This window comes from Syngnathoides biaculeatus, chromosome 8, assembly GCF_019802595.1.
Source record: "Syngnathoides biaculeatus isolate LvHL_M chromosome 8, ASM1980259v1, whole genome shotgun sequence".
NCBI classification, from domain to species: Eukaryota; Metazoa; Chordata; class Actinopteri; order Syngnathiformes; family Syngnathidae; genus Syngnathoides; species Syngnathoides biaculeatus.
Genome location: NC_084647.1, coordinates 21,807,493 through 21,827,396, shown reverse-complemented (window position 1 = coordinate 21,827,396; position 19,904 = coordinate 21,807,493). Strand labels below are relative to the sequence as shown.

Sequence of the window (19,904 nt, the reverse complement as noted above, 5' to 3'; positions counted from 1 at the left end):
GGAAATACCATTCATCTAGTCCAGCCTGCCCCCCCAAAAAAGTTTTTTTTTTGAGTAAGAAAACTAATGGACTTTTCCGACCTGTCAATCACTCGTACAATAATAGCCAATCAGAGAGCCGCATTGTCTTAACCCCTGGCTTGACACGCCCCTCTTGCCATATTGTCCCACAAGCAATGCTGGTTGTCAGTGGCATATGCTTGGAAAAGTTAATGTTACGAAGGAAATGGTCCTCAGATACACTTGCTAGGTTACAAGGGGCGCGGTTGATTCATTTTTCAAAGTCTGAAACACAGTTGAGGAAGTGTCTCCGATGGATTAAGTTTTCCGGAAGACCGCACGTAGAACTAAATGTGGACAATATCAACAAACACAAGGCTGTATGTTCGAAGATAAGTGAGGGAGAACTATCTTCTGTGAGTTTGATTTAACTATTATCAGTGCTTTATGCATTGCAGGAGAATAACTTTCACTTTGTTAGTGTATCACTGACCTGCTGAAAGAAGTGTGTCATGTTTTATGACAAAGAGTCGGGTTAGTGATACGTAAATGCGCCAGGCCATGCAAGAGAAATGTCTATTTGCTCATTTGTATCACATCGGACTTTGAAGACATAGCACTGGATTCCTTTACGAACCAAGTCAAATGAATACACCCACTCACTTATAAAGACTACAATGATATTACTCGTGATCTTTCCAAGTAAAAAGTACTCACCCTGCTTCACATGCGCAGTGCGATGCCACTATTTTATCCTGTTGGATTTCAATATGAAATTTGTGAGGCGTCAAACTTTTTAGCATCGATCGTCAACATTCCGCTGTAACGCTGACATTGCGTCCTGCTCCATCCAAAATCTTAATTCCGTGTACATATCCTTGCGTGAAATAGTTGAGGCCTCTCTGTAGAACTGTCTTGGACAAGTCTGATGCATTTGGCAAAAAACATACCCCAATGTTATCTGGCATTCACAATAGAGAATCAACTTCAAACATGTTCCGTTCAATTGCCTTTTTGGAAGCTTGGGGGCCATGGCTAAGGGGGTGGAGATCATATGCAAGATCGCCATCGGAATGTTCCATAGTCTTTATTGGGTGCCCAAACTTTTTTGCCCCAAGTTCTACTTTTCAAGAAGCCAACTTCCAGCGATTTAACGTTTTTGTTGAGAGGTGGGAGTTGCGACCACGTCTCTGGTTTGAGAGTGAAGAGAAGTACGTGTGAGCTAAAATTCTGGACCACCAACAAACCTCAGCACCAATAAACAGTATGTTGATTTACCTTGCATCACCGCTTGAGCCAATCTTGCACAACACAACAAAATTAACAATGGACATTTTTTTTACCCGCGCTTACTCCAATGAGTTGTGCTGAAGTGACTCAACCAAGGATTCATATTGTCCAGACAATAGCTGCTTAGAGCCACCATCAACCACACTTTCTCTTCTTACTTAGTCCAGCCTCCCCACTCATTTTTAAAACAGTTTCTTAAGTTTCAGTGAAAACACAGTGATAAAAATTGGAGGTAACTCGCTGATTAACTTGTTAGCTCTGACAAACGCAGCGCTGTTTAGCAGCTGCAGTTACCGTTTTAGCACTGTTGTTTGTGAATGTGCGTGACCTAAGAGTAAAAAAAAAAAAAAATGTCATCGATTATATTTGTACAGCGATCAAGCGACGGGATGGATGATAGGCTGACGTCTTTTTTTTTTTTTTTTTGTCACGCAACGTCATCCAATCTACCAATACTACCTGTGCGATTGACCAGATGCATTGAGCACCGGTGCTCGAGTATATATTGAAGTAAAAAAAAAACTATAGTGGTACAATTGAATAGAATAATTCAACTTTTGGCCCCATTTTTGCTTCTGTTCAATGGACATTGTGCTGCTCTGTTTGGTGTACACGCGTTGCAACCTGGGGGCATCTTAATAAAGACACACAAAGACGAGTTTCACAACTGACGACAGTAATCTGGAGTAACAGCCATTTTGCCTGTGAGTATTATCTTGTCTTGAGTAGCTACGCTTGTGTTCAAATATCCATTAATTGAACGATTGTAACAACGCTACGCCAATGCTAGTCGTTAACTTGCTGAGGGTGTTTTACACTGTTAGTTATCATGAAGCAAAATAGACAGTGCAATTCTCATTGTTTTATGTTTAGTTTGACTGTTAAACATCAACTGGGAGTAGCAGGAAACATCTTGAAGACTTGAACTGACTTTATATTCTGCCAAACTGCTGCTTGTTGTGAAGTGGTTTGAGTTTACTGCTAGCATACATTGCTTCTTTCTCAAATTTATGTCACCACAAAAACAATAATATAATAATATCCAACTTTACTGTAATTGACTTGAAAAAAATCATTTTTACTTTTGTACTTTATATATATTTTAGTCCATAGTTTTCTATTTTCGTACAGAAGATGAATCACTACTATTTGTACCAAACTTTTTTTTTTTTTTTTTTTTTTTTCCCCCCACACAAGTGTCTGAAGTTCTACTTAAGTGAGTACTTTTTCGGTCTCCATTCAGCTGCTGCAGCTCTGAACATGAGTCCACCCGCTGTACGGCACGTTGCATACACAATACATTACTCTGTTTGACTATGAGGTTAATTAAATTAAGGTGAGGAGGGGTTGGGGGGGAGCAGAGCGTGAAACAAAGCTGTATGCTGTTCCACTCCAATTCAACGCATAATAAAATCAACAACTGTAAAATAGGTTTACTAGCAGTGAGCTGGAGGTAAACACCCTGAGACAACACTTACAGTGTGTATACCCGAGGGACAATTCATTAGGTACACTGCAATATTAAAAATGAAAGCCTATAAGATAAAACTCACTTTACTTACAGATATTGATATCTCAAGTAAAATGTATTTTTTCCTGAAATGATTGCCAGGGGGTTTATTTACTCAGCGACTGATGGGAGTAGGCATCTGTCAGGGGTGAGGCTTTTATTTACAACATATTTTGGGATAATATGAAACAATCTTAACCATCCATCTAGTTTCTATAGTCCTTGTCCTCATGAAGGTCGCAGGTCGGATGGAGCCTATCCCAGCCAATTGCAGAACACATAAGCAAGCATTCACAAATGGTCCATCCATTTTCTGAACCGCTTATCCTCACAAGGGTCACGGGAGTGCTGGAGCCAATCCCAGCTATCATCGGGAAGGCGACTGGTTGGCAGCTTATCGCAGGGCACATGGAGACACAACAGTCGCACTCACAATCACATCTCGGGGCAATTTAGAGACTCCAATTAATACAGGTTTTTGGGATGTGGGAGGAAACCGGAGTGCCCGGAGAAAATCCACGCAGTTAGTCTTCAATTAACCAAACATGCGTGTTTTTGGAATCTTTCAGAAAGCCAACACAAATGTGGCGAGAACATGCAAAGTGCACACAGGAAATGGGACCCGAGATTCGAACACAGTAAGGCAAGCATACTAGCCACTAGTACGCTGTGCTCCCCCCCACTGTGATACCAGTATATTATCATTGATTAATTGATGTCAGGTGACAGTGGAGAAATGAAGCGAGAATTGAGACAGACTGCACCTGGAAAGCTAACTTCAAAATAAAAGATTTATACTGTATATAACCAATTGGACATCAATGCTGTAGGAATAATTGTGAATATAATTATCATACATCTGCTTCCAGTAAAGAAATGCTTTGCTCTGCTCTAGATAACGTGACAAGCCGCCTAGCAGGAGAAAGCAAATGCCTTGTCTGTATTTTATTTTTAAGTTGACACCAGATCTGAGTGGCGGATTTTAATAAAGCCTCAACCATATGTTCGCCCAGTGGTGGCTGGCTGGTTTGACGCCGGGCAATGTGGAAAAAACGAGCATTTTTCATATGGAGCAGTACCTGCATATGAAATGTTAAAAAAAATAAAATGAAAATCACAGATGCTCAGGCTCATTTAACTGTGGCAGGAATAATTGCAATTACGATTGAAAAATGTTATTAATCGTGCAGCCCTGGTATGCTTACAGCACTGCCTTGGGAGTGGAGACACAGGCAGAGTGCTTCGTTAGTGACGTAGATAAGATCAAGAAATTCCAACAGCCTAATTCCAGGCCACTCGGCAGAAACTCTCGCAATGAGTAATGCACACATGATCTTAATTCATCTATCACACTCGATAAAGACCACATCGCGACATAAGTTCAAACCTTAACACTGTTTGGTGAACTCCTTTACACATACAGCAATTTAAATCGTGTGTGAGATTGTTTGCTTACTTCAAGGGCTGCTGTTTTGTTGAGCAACCCAGTTCAAATGGGTTCTGCGGATAGCACTAATGTTTGTGTGGAAAAACAGCATTTGAACTGACTTACTACTAAAAACACCCTTCTGTGCATAGGGGCAGCAAAGATTAATTGGAATGGGGCGATACTGGGGGTGGATGAGATTCGCCCGGAGTTCCTAAAGATACTGGATGTTGTAGGGCTGTCCTGGTTGAGATTAGGTGAGTAGCCGGGAGGGGTTCAGTGTCGAGCCGCTGCTCCTCCGCATTGAGAGGAGCCAGATGATGTGGCTGGGGCATCTGATCCGGATGCCTTCCGGACGCCTCCCTGGTGAGGTGTTCCCCGGGAATGTCCCACTGGAAAGAGACCCAGAGGACGACCCAGGACACACTGGAGAGGCTGTCTCTTGGCTGGCATGGGAACACCTCGGGATCCCTCCGGAAGAGCTGGAAGAAGTGGCCGGGGAAAGGGAAGTCTGGGTATCCCTGCTGAAGCTACTTCCCCCGCGACCCTAGCCGATAAGCGGTAGAAAATGGATGGATGGATGGATGGATGGATGGGGCGATACTGTGACACACACAGTTTAATTGACCCGAGAAAAGAGCACTCTGCTATTATCTTTGGAGAGAGAGAATTTGTTGATTCAGCTCTGATCCGCATTAGATTATGAAAATGTACCTATCATTCTGACATCTTCTCAACAAATGCATACACACAGTCCTGCTGGACCTGTTGATGTCCACACATACACAGACACACACGCACACACCATACAATGTACTGTACATCAAACGTTTGCTTTCTATTTTGCACAAGCCCGGAAGTGACAACAGCAGCAAACAACCAGACAGAACACATCGCTGCACAGTATCGAACCCAGCAGCATGCTGACATTTTACCCGTTGCACATGCCCCTCTGGTGTCAGCAGGGACACGCGCATCAAATCACAGATTAAAACAAACATGTAACTCTGGTGCAACCGCGGAGGTGTTTAGCAGGGTAACCACCAGCCGCTGGAAGCGCACAGAGTGATTAATGCATTCGTGCACCGACATGTCAGTTGTTTAACACACACACATGCTTAAAGGAAGACAGTGAGTGGAAACGCAGCTGCAATGCGTGTTTTTCTGCCTACGTGCAGAGTTCAGACTGTAGTGTTACTGTATCTGCCAGGACGTACAACTTGATTCAAACTGCGCTACTTTCTTGCTGCATGTGCAATTGTGCGTTGATCCCCCCACCTCACACAAAAAAAAAAAAACCACATTTTTGACACATCGCGTGGTAACTTGGGGAACACCCGCAAGACCGACGCCGTATTGATGGCCGGGATGAGGCACGTGCCGTGACAAGCGCGGTTCTTTCACCATGGATTCCTACCTCGAGGTGGACGGCAGCAAACGAGAAAGACGCTAAAAAAATGAGAGGACTCTCATGCGCTATCACCGCGCGCGGACAACTTGTGCCACCACCCCCCTTTGCGCTCCTCTAAAGCTTTTCCCCCTCCACACTTTTTTAAGAGGCTGCGTCATAAACAGAATTATAAATACATCAAAACTTACCTTTGAGGAGGAAGGCCAGTGAAATCACGATAAGTGAGAGGGGGAGAACGAGAGATCCGCTTGCCGTGCTCGCCATGTTGGACACCTGCTGGAGACTGGCGGCGTTAGATCACCTAGAGACGGCCATGGGATGGAAATGTGCACCCATGAGGAGAAGCGAGGGAGGGGAGAGAGAGGAGGAGTGGACGGGCGGTGGGAGGAGGAGAAGGAGGAGGAGGGATCAAACAGTGAGTGTGCCATCATCAAGCATTCTGCATTATGTTGCAATGGCGAGCAGGACTGTGCATGCAATTCAAACAACACTCATCTTTTAGTTTGCCTGCAATCGTACACCTAAAGAGCGGATGTAAAAAATAGAAATAAATAAAAATACGACTCCAAAATTCCATGTCCAAATATTGTCATTTCGAACAGCTCATTGCAGAAAATTAAAAATGATCAAAATACCAAACAGTGTCCAGTATTTGTTGGGGTTTTTTTGTCTGCATTTCATTTTTTCCCAGAGCCGTATAGGAATTTTTTTTAATGTACTGTATATTTTACATACTTCTTCTTTAATGACTATTGCAAAATCTGACAAATAAAAAATACATATTGAACTATTATAGATAGATAGATAGATAGATAGATAGATAGATAGATAGATAGATAGATAGATAGATAGATAGATAGATAGATAGATAGATAGATAGATAGATAGATAGATAGATAGATAGATAGATAGATAGAACAAATGACAGAGTTTTATATAGTCTTTTTAAAATCTGATCTTGTAAGCTTCTTTTTCCTTGTCACCGGAGTTATACATTCGCCTGACTTCAGTGTGGGTTCGATTCGCACTTAGTGATGGTGTGAATGTGAGTCCGTGTGTCCTCCAGGGGTGTGGACTCCAGTCACATGACTTGGATTCAAGTAAGTCTCGAGTCATGAATTTGATGACTTTAGACTGGACAATGTGTTACAAGACTTGGGCTACACCAATAACTCGTGATTTTATTCGGTCTTGAACCTACTGACTTGAAACGCCTTTGCACTTTGAAATTGCCTCACTTGAAATGTTTGTAGAAAGGAAAATGTAGTTTACTGCTATATGCACAATGTGAATTTTAGAAAATGATGAAGTGAAATATCAAATTTTCTCATGTGCCCATAATCACTCTTTAACCAAGCAAAAATATATTTTATCCTTATACTTTATTATTCCAATACAATTGTCAGTGAAACACTTGGTTGATTAGAGCACTACTGGATGTACATTTTTTTGTGAAATATTTTGTTCTTGATGTTATTATATGGAAGAGGGTTACCTAATAAAGTCACGGCTGTTTGTATAACTACAGGCAGTGAAATGTTTTATGAAGACAGAAGTGACAAGGGAAAGGATGTTAGCATGGGCCCCCATCATGTTCAATGTTACTAAAGAGTGCCCCCTGTCTTTAACTGGAATATTGCACTCTGGAAATGCACCTCCACTACAGTAAAGTAAAGCAGCAGCTGGATCATGGACAGATAGTCATGTAAAATTGCAAAAAACTAAATAAAAAAAATAATAATTAGCACGATGTGTCTTCATTTCATAAAAGAAAACGCTTTAAGAAGGAAGTTTTGGGAATGTTGGGGGTGCGTGACATTCCCCTCCACGCTTTCAAATGGCACAAAAGGCCGCTAATTGTCCAATCTATTCGCCGGGGCCCGCCATGTCAGTCCTCATTCCATGGATGAGCAGATAACATTTACAAGTTCACCTCTCTCCCTCTCTCTTTCTCTCTCTCTCTCTCTCCCTCCCTCCTCTTTCAGATTGAATTGCGCACATCAAATTTATTTCAATGTTATTATCTGTGGCAGCTTGCCAGTTGCCAGTTCTGCCTGCCACTCACACACTCAATGTCTCGACAAAGTGTTTTCATCACACACACACACACACACTAGCCACAGCAAATCCAGACACACACTTCTCAACACCTGACATGGCAAAAGTACTCATACTCTGTACATAAAAGGTGAGATATACTTGTTTTCGAAATGCAAGCAAGAAAAGAATCCAACCTCATTTCAGTCGTAGGCCCCTCCAGTGAAGAAAAAAGACATGGCGAAAATGTGACTGAGAATTTTTGACCTCCAGAAGTTACTGGTTTTTAGGAGGCCATGAGAGACACCGCTGCTTGCTTTTGCTGTTACAGTTGGCATAATACTGCTCCTTGGTTGACATTCCTCCATACCACTGCTGTTGGTAATGATTTTCCCACCTAATAAGTCCCCAAACTTTTAATAAAAGATGAATCACCCAAACAGGATCTCACCTGTAATTTACTTTGGTTTTTTTTCCCCCAAAGTCATTGTCCACTAAGGATGCAAAATTCTACTAATGAGTCTATTTTGACAAAGTAATGAATACAATATATAGATATCTATTTTTAAAAGGAAGGGGTGAAGTAAAAAAAAGTCATCTGAAAAGTAAATATTCAAGTAAAGCACAAATTCCTGAAAATGTTACTCAAGTACAGTAGCAAAGAACTAATGTGGCCCCCAAGCCAACCTGCTACAAAGTATTGCTTGGCACTGCTGGTCATAACTTATCCTACACACTTTTTTCCCTCTTTTTTTTCTTCCCAGGCTTTTGAGTGTGGCGATTGGTTTTATTCCCCCAGATAACTTTTTTTTTTCCTGTTACAAAATGGAAGAGAATGGGAATGGGATTCCCAGACCCAGCAGGATGAATAATGGATGGGAATGGATCAGATGACTGAACTGCTTCATGTGTCTCCTCTGTAGTAATGCCCCACCACAGATTCTTTCGCATATTTTACGTGTGAATGAGTGGGTGCACAATGGGGGGAGGGGACATCTGTGTAGCTTGCAAAATAGCAAAAGACAAGCATAAGCGGTGGGCAAATCGATCGAAATAGCAATAATATTCCGTTTCTCTCCTGTATGCACTGCTGCCCTCACATTAAACATGGGCCAGTGTTACATTTAAATCAAATGAATTCCATTATCTATTGTTTATTGTATTGTCTTCAAAAGGGAGGGAAAAAATGATATTTTGCCTCATAGCATTTGGGATTTGAAAATGCTTCCAGTTGGCATTTTAAAAATTATCCACAGTTCCTTTCCACTAAATATGAATCGTCTCTTTGCGACATTGTTTTCTAATTAAGTCCCACCTTCCTGCACATTCTGATTGTATCGCCGTTCCCTGCATGTTAATGTATCACAGGGCAAAGCAGACATCGATCACTACAGCAGCTTGTTTCCAGATATTGTTTGATATAATGTGCAAGTAGTCACATACAGGCTTGTGGGTATTTAATAGAGCTCCCGTCAGCATTTGCTTTTTCAATTAGTGTGAAAATTGCTAATAAAAGATTTTTTTCTCTCCTTCGCCTGGGCCTCTTTCTTGGTTTTAATGTATGATTAGAAATGCAATGGTTTTAAATTGAGATTTCCTTCCAACTCCCTCCCGCACCCCCGTTCCTCTTGCTGTGGGAATCAATCAAATTAGCGGAAATTGAATTATTTGAGATGCTAATCTATTTAGACAAAAATTGTTCACCATGAAAATGTTTTCCTCCTGTTGTGAAGGGAAAAATAATTGAATCAGACCCTTGCAAATGACCCCCACCCACTTGAACAGAAACTAGTTGGGTCTAAAAGAAAGGAGTAAAAAATGAAAGGAAAAGAATGAGCTGGGATGGTTATATATCACGTACAAGAGTGAAATACAGTTGAATACATGAAAACACACAAGCACAATATCTTGAGTCTCCAACTTAGTAAGCGTCTTAAGTCATGGTTTTCAAACTTTTTATACAAAGAACCACCTAATAAAAAAAAATGAGGCAGAGTCTTTATTCATAAGTAGTTCACTTTGTATTTTTCCAAGCCACCGTTACATAATGTGCAGTTTGAATATTAACACTGTCCTTGAATATAGGAACACTGTAGTTAAATAATGGTTCAAATAAAATCTATTATAAACACACAAATTAAATACAAATTAGACCACAATATCCATCCATTCATTTTCCAAGCCACTTATCCTCACAAGGGTTGTAGGAGTGCTGGGGCCTGTCCTAGAATGGACCACAATCAATAAACAAACATTTCCAAAATATTAAATGCAAATGTCTGTCCATCCATCCATCCATCCATCAATTACCGCTTTTTCGGGTCGGGTCGCGGGGGCAGTAGCTTTAGTACGGATACCCAGAGTTCCCTTTCCCCAGCCACTTCATCCAGCTCTTCTGGATGGATCCCAAGGCATTCCCAGCCCAGCCGAGAGGCATAGTCTCTCTCAGCGTGTCCTGGGTCATCCCTGGGGTCTCTTTCCAGTGGAACATTCTCTGAATACCTCACCAGGGAGGCTTCCGGGAGGTATCCGGATCAGATGCCGCAGCCACCTCATCTAGCTAATCTCAATGCAGAGGAGCAGCGGCTCGACACTGAGCCCCTCCCGGATGACCGAGCTTCTCGCCCTCTCTCTAAGGGAGAGCTCGGACACCCTGCGGAGGAAACTCATTTCGGCTGCTTGTATCCGGGATCTTGTTGTTTCGGTTACAACCCACAGCTCGTGATCGTAGGTGAGGGTAGGAACGTAGATCGTCTGGTAATTTGAGAGCTTCACCTTTCGACATAGCTCCCTCTTTACCACAATGGATGATACAAGGTCAGCAAAAAAGCAAATGTATTGTCCTTAACAGTTTAATATAAATTAACGCTATTTACGCTGTACTGTACAGGATTAGAAAAAAAAGGTTATCACAACTGTAACAATCACAGTTTGAGCATATAATTTGGTGATTGTTCGCATATCATAGAAGGAGCCAGACTTAGACATTAACTATGTTGGGCTTTTTTTTCCCCTTTTTTGGGGGGAGGTTGTGACATCGTCGCAAAAAGGTACTCAGGGACAATGTGAGAATAACCACAGAACCAGAACCATGGCGCTCCAATTTCAAGGGTGAGCAGTTTTACTTCGCCATCATTTTCTTTATTTTATTTATGTATTTGTTTATGTTCTGTCATTATTAATCAAGGCTAAGCAAAGTATGGCCACTTACAGCCAGTTCCATCTTTAATGCACCCAGCCAAACATTTAGAATATCAAGAGTACTGCAATATTAGTTGCAATAATTTAGCTGACTTTGGGGGCGTTAGTTAAAAAGTATTGATTCATTCATCTTTCTCAACATTTCTAGAGAACTGAAAAAATTGCAAAGTGCAGTACTTAAGAAAGATTAAATGTAAAACAATATTACATGAATAAATGAATAGAAACATTACTTTACGAATTCAAGTAACTGCATGGTGGACAACTGGTGAGCACATCTGCCTCACAGTTCTAGGGGTTGAATTCCTCGAACCACCCGTGAAGGGTTTCTCCCAGTACTTCGCTTTCTTTTCAAAACGCAAAAACATGCGTGGTAGGTTAAGTGAATTCTAAATTGCCCATAGTGTGAATGTGAGTGTGAATGGTTGTTTGTTTATATGTGCCCTGCGATTGGCTGGCAACCCGTTTTGGGTGTACCCCACCTTTTGCCCAAAAACAACTGGGATAAGGTCCAGCACTCCCGCAACCGTAGTGAGGATAAGCAGAATGGAAGATGAATGGCCGAAAATATAGTTTAAAACTCTTTTATGTCTTGGACAGAACTATCAGAGTCCTTATTTTGGCTGTCTGCTGGTCCACCAGAGGCTTGTTGGTCATCTCAATGAGTCAGGACATGCTGTCACACCGCAGAAGAAAGAGCGAAGAGCATTTATCTAAATAAATGATTTTTTTGATGATTAATAATCTAACTTGAATACAATTTTGTTATATAAATAAAAAAACAACATTTTGTACGTATATGTTCGTTTTCAAAATCAAAGGTAGCTGTTGAACAAGTTTGTTCAAGAACAACATTGCCTATATATTCCAGATATACTGTATGTCATGTATGATGTGTGTTGTACATTCACATGAAGGAATAAATCATTTCCCAAAAATATCACAAACATTTTTTCCTGCAATCAAGCAGCCCAGTCCATCTCTCCCACATTGGCAAATGATTACAGGAAATGATATTCCAAAAATAACATCACACGTTATCAATTATTGATGTCTTTGAGGTGCAACCTTGCAGTTTGCACCTGCACGGTGCAGTTATAACACTATCTGCATACTGTATGCAGTGGAATCGCTGCTAAATTATTTGGATATTTATGCCAACAAAAGCTTGCGGTTTGGTGTTGTTGAATTGTTTATCCTAACATGACTATTTTTCTCTTTGTACCACAGAAATACAGGAGGGCTCCTTATAGAGGTCGTGCACGTGAAATGAAAATACACACACGCCTATGGAGCTATTGCAGGTAGGAATTATTTGTCTCAATCTCAAATTACCAAAAAGTATTTATAATGCCAAGTTGACTCGTTTCAAAACAATGCGTGTTCAAAAAAAAACTGTTGCACAGGTTAACGGAGGTTAAGTGTGGCTGCAATCGCTTCCAAGTACGTTCCATGGCGACGACCCCCCCCCCTTTTTTTTCCAATCATGGTAAATAAATAAGAGTTTGTGTAAAATTAGGGGTCATTTATTTAAATATTGGCATTTGTATTGAATACTAGCTGGAAAGATCGATGGACTCCGGCAAAGGTTAACGTGTTGCAGAACATGGTTCCGCGTTCACAAGCCCTCAAAACCGTCACTATGTGGGATTTATTCTTGATTGAGAACTGATCCAGCAAGAAGGTATTCGTACGCATCCAGACTTTTATACACTTTCAAACTTTTCCGTGTCTCGACAAAATCTCGACGACTTACTCACCAGATCCATGTCCAAAAGAAGCGGAAGCAAATTAACAGTCGAGTTTCTTATCGGTGAAAACATTGATTTCGGCATGAAATACAGGTCCTCTATGCTGAGTTTATCTAATTTTTCCACGTACCGTCATTTATTTTCACTTGCTAAATGTCTGACAGTATCGGCCAAGACTGGGCGTCGTGTTACAAGACATTATTTCCGTGTCGTCTCCAACCGACTTAGCATTGAGCATTGCTTAGCTTGACCGGCAATATGGCACATGCTCTATATACTGAACAAAAACAGACACTTGTTTTTCTTCCCATTTTTTCGTTAGAGGGATGCAAAGATCCTACACCATTTCTACATACACAAATGGTCATTTCCCTTAAATATTGTTCATATGAATCTGTTAGTGACCATTTTTCCTTTTTTGAGCTAACCCATCCCACCTCACAGGTGTGGCCTATCACGATGCTGATGAAACAACATGATTATTGCACAGGTGTGCCTGAGGCTGGACACAATCTAACACCAGTCTTACTTAGATTGCTGTAACTACAATGATACAACAACAGTTTTGGCATCATGATTTCACGATTGAGTGGCCATTGTCATTTTGCTCCTTCCAATGTGCCTGCATTGGCTACCAGGGACCACTATAATACAGTCATACATAAACATCACAGGGTCTCTCTAATACCCGTTGACTAAAGGGTTATAACAACAGCATCATTGATGCTAGTTTCGTTACCCTGTCTATGGCATTTATGTTTCTTGTGTATTAACATTCAGATAGTGAAGTTATGTGTTTTGGTTAAATCCACAATACGCAATTTTCTTTGGTTTATGTTGACATTTCAACTGGGAGTAGCAATAGACACCTTTAAACAAGCACCACAGAAAATCGGCTGAGCGATAGTCCGTATCGTGAAAAAGTCAAATTACTCGTAAATTTCAGTGTCACTCTACGGTACATCATCACCAGCAAATGAGATCCAATTGAAAGTCTGCCTTTACAAAGATATTAAGACTCACTTTTAATTGACACTGGCACAAAGCTATTTATTTAAGGATAACATTTTATAGAATACTTAGCATGCAATGAATGTTTGCTCACCCTATAACAGTTCTTTTCAAATGAAATGCAGGTCATAGGGGACCTCAGGAGGGATACAGCAACTTGAAAAAAAGAAAGAATTTTCTTCCTCGGGAAAGTCAACTTTTGGTATGTTAAAGACTATTCATTCATTTGATTTGAGATTTGTCTTCTGCTCTGCTTAACCTCAATAGGGTTACAAAAATGCTGGAGCCCATCCCACCTATCTTCAGGCAAGAGGCAGAGTACACCCTGAACTGGTTGCCAGTCAATTGCAGGGCACATACTGTATGAACAAACAAACAATTCCACTCACATTGACACCTATGAGCGATTTAGCGTCTTTAATCTACCCACCATGTTTTGGGGACGTGGACGGAAACCGGGAGAACCCGGAGAAAACATATGCAGGCATGGGGAAAACAAGCAAACTCGACACAGGCGGGGCCGGGATCTGAACCCCGGTCCTCCGAACTGTGAGGCGGATGTGGAAACCAGTCATCCACCATGCTGCCCGTCTAGGCTAAATAGAAGAATTTTATTTTTTTTTCTATTCTATTTACATAAAAACACAAAAACGACACTACATTGGAGGGTAAAACCATGACAAACACAGCCAGTATGCTGTCGTGAAGTTGTACACTACTGCAAAGTACAATAATAATAATGAATATATTTTTAAGTGAATACCCCACCTGGAAAAGTCAATCGAAATGGAACATTTCCATTAGAAATCCATTAGCCCAATTAGCTGCTTACTGTGATACACAAACACTGCTGTTGTAGGCATTCCATCTACTGTAGATGAGAACATTCCAGGTGTTCCACTTTGCATTTTTTGGGTCACTTCAAACCATTTAGCGCTCTTCAGGACAATCATCAACCGCTTTGCGGCCCATGTATCTGCTACAAGTGGTCATATAATCCAATAAACATTGCAAAATACCGATATGACATTGTCTTATACGCCACTTCAAAAAAATGAAGTCCTCACTTCCTCATCAATGCCACCAGTCATTGTTAAACGTGGTTCATTTACATTAAGTATCATAAAAACAGTATATCCGGGTATAATTTAAGGATGTATCAAAATACAATATTTCCACAAATAACACACATTCGATTATCATCATCATCATCATCATCAATTAGAAGGATTTCTTTGGGGTGGAAAACAGATTTGAAAATACTTTCTCCTTGTCCCTTTCGGGGTCGCCACAGCGTGTCATCTCATATGAACGCATATATATGTTTGGCACAATTTTTACACCGGATGCAACCCTTCTCAGGGACTGGAGGCCCCAGTGGGATACGAACCCACAACCGCTGGTTTACCAAACCAGTGCTCCAACCACTGAGCTACGGGGCCTCTAGATTTGAAAATACTGAATACATCCGAAAAATCCAACCAAATTCATTAGCTACCACAGAAGAAATAGCGATAGAATAAATAAACAGAACCAGATGCTTTTTGTGGTTTGTAACATTTGCAGCACCATTAAATTGATTTTAGTGCTACACGCAGTTCACTGCGTAGGTCTTGAAATATAAAAAGCAATGTGTGGCCGTGTGTGTGGAGTTCAGGAACTTTTCGTAGGGGTACAAAAATAATTACATTCAAGAATCTAATATGATCTAATTAATGATTAATGCACTGAAGGTGGTGATCACAGCATTACGTTCTTTGTATTTCGCGCTTGTTAAAAATGTAACAAATGCCTCAGGCACTGCATATTCACCTTAGCGGGGAAAAAAAAAACTACATGAGGATCCTATTGAAATACTGTGTCCCACAGGGTACTGTTGAAACCAAAACGGGCTAAATTGTCATCCACTGCAAAATCTTTGATATTATCATATGGTAGCCCAGCTGCAGTCACAAACCGACTAGAAAGGACTAAATTTAATTATCTAAAAATATTAGAAACAGTATTTTACGGTGCAATTATAATGACAACTGGCATCTGATCACATGTACTCAACAGGTGTACAGGTCTTGCTGTTTAACATCAAACGGGATCTAAAGTTGTGTGAAATGGCAGTGAATAAGCAGCATGATTTGAACGTCATAGCGAGTATTGAACAAAACTGCTGAGGTTCCCATTAGACCTGGTGGAAATGCCAGGCCTGTCAGGGCAAATCAACCAGTATAGCATTTAACCCGCAATACCAGGTTAGCAGATTATCATTTTGCCATCCTTTTGGTACACACAAAAATCAAAACATTAATTGGATCGGAACCTCATTTGGTTCCATGGGTCTACCTAATGTATGGCCATAAACATTTCTTTCCCAGCTTTTCTAAAAATAAGATGATACCAAATGAGTTCTGAAAAACAATTAAACATGTAATTGAATTCAAGGCCAAAGAAACAAACCGAAGCACTCTTTGTTATGCGCTGTCAAGGCAACAACTTATGTATTAAATCAGACGTTCCAGCCATCTATTACAGGGATAATAAGCACTTTTCTGAAGTCCCACTGACAGCACCGACTGTATGCACTATGAGCTGGGGAAAAAAAAAAAAAACGTTTAAAAGCATTATGGGTGCTAACACTGAATCGACGGACTGCATCTTCACACAGAGTGTAAGAGAACATAGAATTCCTCTAAATAGCATTAAATCCCCTATGGAACAGGACACATTTGCATATTAATTAGAAGGGGGAAAAAATCCTTGCATAAACTACGCTTTCATCTCCTAAAATCCGGATGAAAGACACCCACCGGGATGCTGTGACGTCTTGTCGAGTGTCTGAGAAAATGTCCCAAAACTTCCAAAAGGTACTCTCGCAGATGTTTCAAATTTAGGACAGTATATTTTTCTTATACATGTACATATGCAGTTACTGATAGTGTAATGGTACACTTGCGTGACTTACAGTAGATACTGGCAGTATGTGCAACGTTTCCACCTCATGACAATGCGGGTGCAAATTGGTGTGTGATGACATACAATGGATATAAAATGTCTATAGACGTTTCAAATGCTTGGTTATTGTGCCAGAAGAAATATAAAGTTTTTTTTTTAATTTGCCATTAATATGAACACATAACCTGTCTTACTCAGATGAAAAACATTAAATAATGAGATAATACAGTGAAGAAAATCAGTATTTGAACACCCTGCTATATTGCAAGTTCTCCCACTTAGAAATCATGGAGGGGTCTGAAATTTCCATCAGGTACATGTCCAGTGTGAGAGCGATAATCTAAAAGGAAAAATCCAGAAATCACAATGTATGATTTTTTTATGTGATAAACCTGCAAATAAGTAATTGAACACCTGTCTATCAGCTAGAATTCTGACCCTCAAAGACCTGTTAGTCTTAGCCTTTAAATGTCCACCTCTACTCCATGTACTATCCTGATTCAGATGCACCTGTGCGAGGTCATTAGCTGCATAGACATCTGTCCACCCCATACAATCAGTAAGACTCAAATTTGTAACATGGCCAAGACCAAAGAGCTGTACAAAGACAGAGACAAAATTGTACAACTCCACATGGCTGGAAAGGGTGACGGAGAAATTGCCAAGCAGCTTGGTGAAAAAAGGTCCACTCTTGGAGCAATCTTTACAAAAGGGAAGAAGCTAAACATGACAGTCACTCTCAATTGGAGTGGAGCATTATGCAAGATATCGCCTCGTGGGGTCTCAATGATTCTTAGAAAGGTCAGAACAGGATTTGGTCAATGACCTGAAAAGAGCTGGGACCACCGTTTCCAAGGTGACCAGCACATGTCAAGGCCCGTCTTAAGTTTCCCAATGACCATTTGGATGATACAGAGGAGTCACGGGGGAAAGTTTTGTGGTCAGATGAGACCAAAATGGAACTTTTTGGTCATAATTCCACGAACCATGCTTGGAGGAAGACGAATGATGAGTTCCGTTCCAAGAACACCATCCCAACTGTGAAGCAACATGCTTTACGGGTGTTTTTCTGCACATGGGACAGGACGACTGCACTGCATTAAGGACACTTTGACCGTGGCCATGTATTGTGAGATTTTGGGGAACAACCTCTTTCCCTCAGTCAGAGCACAAAAGACTGGTCGTGTCTGGGTCTTTCAACATGACAATGACCCGAAGCACACAGCCAGGAAAACCAAGGAGTAGCTCCGTAATAAGAATATCAATGTTCTGGCGTGGCCTAGCCAGTCTCCAGACCTAAACCCAATAGAAAATATTTGAAGGGAGCTGAAACTCCGTGTTTCTCAGCGACAGCCCAGAAACCTGTCTGATCTAGAGAAGATCTGTGTGAAGGAGTGGGCCAAAATCTCTCCTGCAGTGTGTGCAAACCTGGTGAACAATGACAGGAAACGTTTGAGCTCTGTAATTGCAAATAAAGGCTACTGTACTAAATATTAACACTGGTTTTCTCAGTTGTCCAAATACTTATTTGCAGCTGTATCACACAAATTAATTGTTAAAAAATTTTACATTGTGATTTCTGGATTTTTCTTTTTCGATTATCTCTCTCACAGTGGACACGCACCTACGATGAAAATTTCAGACCCCTCCATGATTTCTAAGTGGGAGACCTCGCAATATAGCAGGGTGTTCAAATACTTATTTTCTTCACTGTATATTACCACCCCCTGTTATAACTGGTGATGTAGAATCAACCAGTCACGTTCAAAAATGCCTCAAATAATGTTGAGGTGTTCATTTAGACTTTTCCTGCCAGATTCAAGCAGAAGTAAAATGTATCCCAGTCGTGACCCAATGTGACCACTTGTTTCTAATACATGTTGTGCCACGCATAACTTTTTTTTACACTTGTTTTGCCATTAAAATTGCATCCAAATCTGAATTACACCTAAAGTTAAGGTGGACTGCTTTAACGTTCGTACAATGTTAGTTATGATTAACGTGTTTATATGTTTGGCAATCAATCCATCCATCCATTCCAGACACCGCTTATGCTGTTCTGGCTTTTGGGGTGCTGGAGCCCATACTAGCTGACTTCGGGCAATAAGTTGGACGTTTTGTTTTGATAAGGCGTCAAGATAACATTCAACTGCTAAATACGTCTTGAGGGAGATTACCGTTGATGGTGCCACCTTAAAATGAATGGTATAGCCCACAAACTGCAGGAGTAAAATGGTTACATTCATGCTGTTTATAGATTGATCAAACCAAATCAAAATGGCAACTTAAAATGGACGTTTATGGTGATTTTTTTTTTCCCAAAGACGAAAACTTCAACACTAATCGAAGATTGGTCAAATGGGCCAGTGTAGCCAGTTAAGGCACGTTTCCATCCACAAATTTGCTCACTAAATTATTTAACAACACAACAGGGTGAGTAAATGGCAAATTGGTATTGTTTCCACTTTGCCCCTAATTATAAAATAAATACAAATTCTTTGTGACCTGCCCTGGTATGTTGACCTAGTAATGTTGATTGGGTCATCAAACAAATACAAACAGCAGTGAACCCTATCAGAAGAGCACATGTGCCTAAATAGTATCATTTTTTACCAGTGCTAACCCCACTTTTGTAACACTGTACTGCATATAATCCTGAGGAAAAACTAAATACTTTATGACATTGGAGGTTGTGTGTGAATGCATGCATGTATCCCTTTACTTGTGCGACTACTTATATATTTTTGTCTGTCTGTGTTAGTTTGTATTTATAATGCATTATTCATTTTATCCTTTTGTAATATTCTTATGTAAAGTTTGTGTGCACAAATTAAATATGAAGCCAATTAACAACATAAATGTGAGGCAATGGGATGAATTGTGGAATATTAGTGAGTCAATATATCATTACAACAAATTATTTACTGACCAATATACATAGTGTATTTTAATACTTTGCATTAGTCACATTTTATATATTTTATAAATAAGAAATAAAACAAAAATTGAGATCAAAATAGTAGTTGTAGATTAACATTTAAATCAAATTATTTAATGTATTTTAATACAGGATTCCATATTTAATTGGCATCATATGTATTTAATATTAGGACAGGAAATTGAGATGAATGTGTTGTCAGGATAAAAAAAATTAAAATAAAAATTTAATCTATAATGATGACAATTTTTGTAAATTATTATGTTTTAGGTTATATTTAACAACTTAATCAATGAATAGACCATTTAATATATTATCTAATTAATTAAAATTGTAATTATCTTTTTAAATTGAGTTCATATTTAATTTTGGCATTTAAAAAA

The 19,904-nt window shown here is 40.1% G+C and overlaps 1 protein-coding gene across 2 annotated transcripts in view; it reads right to left on the bottom strand.

The window, feature by feature from the left end:
• The window catches only part of cadm1b (cell adhesion molecule 1b), a 264,360-nt gene that overhangs the window by 230,984 nt on the left and 13,472 nt on the right, over positions 1-19,904 (bottom strand). For both annotated transcript variants that reach the window (XM_061827075.1, XM_061827076.1), the window contains exon 2: positions 5,826-5,938. In XM_061827075.1, coding sequence (XP_061683059.1) covers positions 5,826-5,901 — 76 coding nt within the window. In that variant the 5' untranslated portion in view covers positions 5,902-5,938. The remainder of the gene's footprint in view (positions 1-5,825; positions 5,939-19,904) is intronic.